Raw genomic sequence first — 6,000 nt, 5'->3', positions numbered from 1 at the left:
CCTTATGAGGGTCTCTGGTTTGTTCACTTTCCCTCTGCTTTACAGTCTGTCTGTTCAGCAGTTTGCAGTCTTGGTCCGTTCAGAGAATCTCACCAGTTCACCTATGCCGTCGCCATCTTGCCCCGTCTCCGCTCTTCTGGATCTTCTCTTCTTTTCTTCTCCTTTTTTCTTTAAAATACTTCTGCTTCCTTCTTGGTTCCCTTTCCTCCCTCTCGGCTCTTCTTCAACACAGCCTTTAGCATTGTCAACACTCTTTTGTTTCTATTAGGAGTAGCTTCTCATTCACCAGGAAAGACAGGGAGGCGGCTTAGTTCACAATTTTCTCTTCCTTCCTTTCTCTTGAGAGAGATTCTTGCCCAAAAGTTAGCTCCTGCCGGGAAAGTTTCCAGCTCCCGGGTGCGCTTCCCCACCCCCAGGGCCAGGCCTCGGGGCGCGGCCGGCTCTCCGCTCCTGGCTGCCTTTCCTCCGGCTCCCGAGGCGGCCGCCGCTCCCGCAGCTGCCACCTAGCCTTTATTTTTAACTGGAGCTTTTGTTCATTTTCATTTGCTGTGATTTCTGATCTACTTAAATGTGCTTCTTCTAATGTTATACTTTATTTTAAATCAAGTCTTCTCAATATTTCTTTTATTTGCCTTCATCTCTATCTTGCCTTTTTTAAATAATTTTTTTATATTATATTTACTACCCCAACTTTTTTTTTGAGTCAGGGTCTCACTCTGTCACCCAGGCTGGAGTGCAGTGGCAAGCTCATGGCCATCACAGCCTTGACCTGCTGGGCTCAGGCAATCCCTCCTCCTCAACCTTCCAAATAACTAGAGCTACAGGTGCATGCCATCACACCCAACTAATTTTTTGATTTATTGTGGAGAACAGGTCTCGCCATGTTGCCCAGGCTGGTCTTGAACCTGTGGACTCAGGCAATCCTCTTACTTTCACCTCCCAAAATGCTGGGTTTACAGACTTGAGCCACCACGTTCGGCTACTACCCCAACTTTGTAAAGAAGCCATAGACTCTCTTGCAGTTCCTTCACAGATTCTCCTACAAATGTGCTTGTGCTTCTGTTACTTACCAATCCTGGAGTTCCTCTCGCCCCCTTTTGGAAAGGCACTTGTTCCTTAGATCACATCTCCTGGTTTTGCTCCTCCCTCACTGTTGCTCTTCTGCTCTCCTCTTCTTCCTCACCTCATCTTTGAATGTTAGAGCGACTCAGGCTCAGGACTGGGCCTGGTGTCCCTCTATGGCCTCCTGGCTGCTCTTATCCCTTCCAACTAGCATTTCAATACTATCTACTGCTCATGAATTCCTTCAGTGTTCTGCTTATGTGCTCATACTTACACATTAAACTGCCGATTTGACAGCTCAACTTGAATGTCTTAACATATCCAAACTTAAACACAGCCATGACTAAATCCTTTAACTTGCCCTCTGGCCCCCAGAGCCTAACTGTCCCTCGGATTTCATGAGAGCAGATAGCACCACTATCTACTCAGGTTTTCAGTCCAGAACCTTGTGGGACACTTTGATTTCTTCTTTTTCTCATCTACACCACATTCCAGCTATCAATGAGTCTTGACAGTTCTCCCCACTTTTCTGTAATGTGGGAAGTCACATGTCTATAGAGTTAAAAACAGAATAGAAATGTATATGATAGAGTCAATTTTCTTTTAAGAATACCTTGTCCTTGCACATTGCTCAGAAGAAATAACAGTGAAATGTATTTTGAAAATTGTATTCAAATATACTTTAAAATAAAGTATAGGGCCTGTCTTATGTTTATAGTAGGTGTTATGCTTATAAGGGAAACAATTACAAACTCAATTTTCACCAATTCCTATTTTTTATTCTTCCTTAAAATATCTTGAAACAGTAAAATATAATAACAGATTCATTTCGGCAAAAATAAGTGATATATGGACTGTGACAATTAGCAGAACATATGCCATTTGTTTCATTGAATATTTAAGTAGTAAGCCACCATCAACGTTTCTGATTGTCCCGAGAGCTGGCCAATTGAAGGTTCTTTATCTTTTCTCAAGAAGACACTCTGTTAATGTCTCCATTATGTTGGCTGTTTTGTATAAATAGACTTAAAATATTTTATCATTTGAAAATACCAAAAAAATGCATTCAGTTTCACAAGAGTTGTTTTCTGTGTTCTTCTTTTCGAAAGATGCATTGCCATTTGCTCCCTTGGGATCTGGATATGTGAAGAGCTTGCAGAGTGCACAAGCCACCCGCAGGTGAAAGAGGCCCTCAATGTGATAGGTGTGACCTTGAAGGTACTGCCAGTTTGTGATATTATTTGACATAACCTGTATCCCAGGCACTTAATAGTTTCAGTCTGAATTGGTCCCATCTTTGCTGTCTCCTACCTTGTAGAGAGGTAGGGTTCTGAATTCCTTTTCTGAGTACCATGAGCCTCCCAGGAGAGGCTAGCAGCACTGCGTCCCCTCTGGCAGCTGCAGTTGGGCCAACAGTAGCCAGACATTTCTGAACCAAGCCCAGTGGCCAAATGGAATTCTTCTGGTGGCTGAGTGACTCCTGTGACAAAGAGGACTCCTGTTGGTGAGGGTGACAACAAAGTGGGATTTTGTGCCTTAGCCTCTTCATCAGGCCTAGGAAAGGCCTGCCTCCACAACTTCCCCTTGGGACTCCTGAGTGTCGGCCGCTGAACCTCAGGCACTCTTAGGACATCTTCCTCTCTTTGCTTTGTTATGAGAAGAAGAGGGGCCAGGTTACAGGTAAACTCTAAATTCTGTGTGAATCTCCATGACAGCTCTGCAAGGTAGATGTCACAATACTCATTTTACACATGAGAACATCAAGGTCCAGAGAGTCAGGTCATAGGCCAAGGCCACACAGGTGTATGTGATGGGACCAGCATTGAACACAGAACTATGTGGCATGAAGACATGATTGAACTTTTACGTGTGCTGTTAAGTTGCTTCTGCAGCCGAGCACGAATCCTACCAGGTCCTTTCCTGGCTTCTGCTCACAGGTGATGGTAGTAATCAGCCTGGCCATCACCACGTGTCCAGGGCTGAGGAATGCCTGGTCTTTACCAGACACTGTGCCAAGGGCGTTGTGGAAGTCCTCACTTCAGAGGTAAGGGTCCCAGGTCACCAGTGGAGGATCCGAGGTGCAGGAGAATGAAGGAACCCACCCCAGACACTAGCGCCACCACCTGGCCCAGCTGAAGTTTAAGCCTGAACCCTCCATCTATACCAGCATCCGGGCTTCAGCTCACCCTGCTTCGCTGTCTGCAGTGCAGCTCTGATAGTAACAGTGTCTGCAGCTGACACTTGGCACAGTTACACCAGTCCAGCGCTGGCCTCTCCACCACCCTTTGCATTCTCTGCTTCAGCTCGTATCCCTGCCCTTGGCTTGGCGCCTGGCCCCACCTGACCATACGCAATGCTTCTGGGTTCCCCGAGTGTGTCCTCTGACCCCCCATCACCTTATTGTGCCCTGGTGTGCCTCCACCACACCTGGAGTGAGGGTGGAGGTGGAATGCCGGTCACATCAGGGAAGGGAAGAATGCTTGCTGCTGATCTCAGTGGTGAGAAATGGCAGTTATCACTACAGTACCACGAGAGTACTCCCTCCAGCCTGGGAGTGCTCCCTCCAGACTGAGAATGCTCCACCCTCCAGCCTGGGAGTGTTCCCTCCAACCTGAGGCGGGCACTTACCTGACCACTGTCGGCACATGTAACCCTTAGCACTGCCTCTAAGGGAAGTATCCATGCAGACTGTCTGTCTGAGCACAGCTGCACTGCCACCCAGAGTCCTCTACTCACAGATGAGGAAGATGGGCTGCCTGGAGCCAAGAAGCTCACTGGGCCAAACCAGGACACTCTGGCCTCATGTCTGGGGCTTCAGCAGCTGAGGTGTGCAGGACACCTCATGAATTCCAAAGCCCTGGAGAAATACATACAGTGAAAACCAGTTGGCTATAAATATATATCACTGTGGAACTCAACTCATTTTCAAAATGCCTTTTTTCAGTTCTAAGATCTGTTTAAAAATTCTAATTTTTCTTAACTTTATATAAATATAACATAAGGTGGTTCCCCATCTCTACCCCTTAACTGGTGAGTAGAAAGAGCACAGCCGTACTGCCACCCAGCATCCTCAGCTCGCTGTCCATCTGTCTGTCTGTGAGCACAGCTACACTGCCACCCACAGCCCTCAACTCACTATCTGTTTGTCTGTCTGTGAGTGCTGACACCCCAGGTCCTCAGCTCGCTGTCTGTCTGTCTGTGGTGGGACAGTGGACAGGTGACAGGTGTGTGGTGGTTAGGGGAGGATGTTCTGAGCCACAGTCAGGTCCCCAACCCGCCGGTCCCATGCTGATAACATAGGCGAGACTCCGGTGAGCTGCTTAACCCTGATCCTGCTTCTGCTCCTGCCACATCTTCCCAGGCATCTTTGCCTCCTCCTCAGTCTGCCATGGTTTCTTGTCTCCAGCCTTTGCCGATTACTGAGCCCTCGGCCAGTAACTCTAGTCTAACCCCACAGACCCACCCTTCATACTGCCGTCAGAAGGATCTGTCCACACACAGGTCTGACCTGTGCGCCACAGGCTGGCGTACCCAGCATGGTATCTGGGGACCCACGTGGTCAGGTCCCTACCTGCCCCACGAGGCTGCCAGTTCCTTGCTAGTAGGATCTGTGCCTGTTCTGCCCATCTTGTGTCTTTAGTTCAGTGCTGGCCCTGGTACTCTGTAACTCCAGCTGGATGAGTGTGTGTGTGGATGGCTTCTTTCATCTCCACCCTTCCCCACCTCACTCATTCAGTGCCTGTAATGCTGCCTTGCCTGCAGCCCTGTGTCCGACTGGCCCTTCCAATCTAGATGTCTGTGCTCTGCCACCCACCGCTGGGAGGAGACCTTGGCTCCCCTTCTGCCTACTTCTCGGCATAGCTCAGGCCCCCTTTCCCTCCATGAAACCTTCCCTTTGCCTCTCTTCCTCACTCCACATCCTTCCCCTCTGCCATGGCCCTTAGTCTTGTCCATCATTTTCCTTGTGTCTGTCTCCAACTTTTTGAGCTGAGGGTCAGCCTCATTTTCCTACCCATAACTTGCCCACTGTGGATGGCAGCAGCACCATGGAGCCTGCACTCATGGCCCCACTGCCTCTGTGTTCCCCGCTCCCCTTCAGGGCCATGCTAGGCACGAGGGGTGTAGCAGTAAGCAAGATATACAGGACAAGTACACACAAAACATCTTCTCTGGCGGCCATTCATGTCATGAAGGAGGTATAGCCAGGGAACTGGGCCTGGCTGGAGAGCTGAGGGGGATGGGGTGCTACTGTTTGGATGCAGATGACATTCTATGCCACCATCTGAAAGATGTAGTGGTGCCTGCCACATGCAGACCTGGGGAATGAGTATCTAAGGCAAAGCTGTGAGCAGGTGGGAAGGCCCTGGGGCCGAAACAAGCTAGAGTGTTTGAGAGATAGAAAGAGGCTGGTGGAGACAGGTCCTCTGGGTCTGGATGGCCAGGAAGGCTGTGAGTAGCCTCTGCATGCAGGTATGACCACCTGGGTTTACCCAGCACCTGCCAGATAGGCATAGTCAGTAACTGTCTATTCTGTAGAGTTAGTCACCTTTGCCTCACCTTCTTCTTGATTCTGTGCATTTGTTACTGGGGTGCTAAACATTGATGTCTCAATGCTGTCAAATGATGTCTGCTTCATGTGATTTGGAATGAGGTTTCCCTCATCCAGGGACACAGGATCAGTGACAAACCTTCTGCTCTAGATAATGTGATATGGATAATGTGTGGTCTCAGGTTTTGGCCAGCTAAAGAAGCACAGAGCTCCCTCATCCCCTTCACACACCCCCAGCATGAAACAGGAAGACCTTGAAGGTACTACCTGTGCCATGCCATCTCCCAACGAATGGGGCATCCAGGCCTTGGTGGTGACTGAGACCCACGCCAGCTTCTGGAAGCATACTCAGAATAATTGACTATGTCATGACTTGCGAGTTGAGTTCT

At 48.9% G+C, this 6,000-nt stretch overlaps 1 protein-coding gene across 1 annotated transcript in view; it reads left to right on the top strand.

The window, feature by feature from the left end:
- Positions 1-2,171: 2,171 nt before the first annotated feature.
- LOC103254866 (ral GTPase-activating protein subunit alpha-2) overlaps positions 2,172-6,000 on the top strand; it is a gene marked incomplete at its 5' end in the record, with an annotated part of 126,663 nt that continues 122,834 nt past the window's right edge. The window contains one exon of the mRNA XM_021709892.1: positions 2,172-2,280. Coding sequence (XP_021565567.1) covers positions 2,172-2,280 — 109 coding nt within the window. The remainder of the gene's footprint in view (positions 2,281-6,000) is intronic.

This window comes from Carlito syrichta, unplaced genomic scaffold (genome assembly GCF_000164805.1).
Source record: "Carlito syrichta isolate Samal-C Ts95f unplaced genomic scaffold, Tarsius_syrichta-2.0.1 Scaffold287596, whole genome shotgun sequence".
Lineage (NCBI taxonomy): Eukaryota > Metazoa > Chordata > Mammalia > Primates > Tarsiidae > Carlito > Carlito syrichta.
The sequence above is the reverse complement of the archived record's forward strand: the minus strand, read 5'-3'. Positions and strand labels throughout refer to the sequence as shown.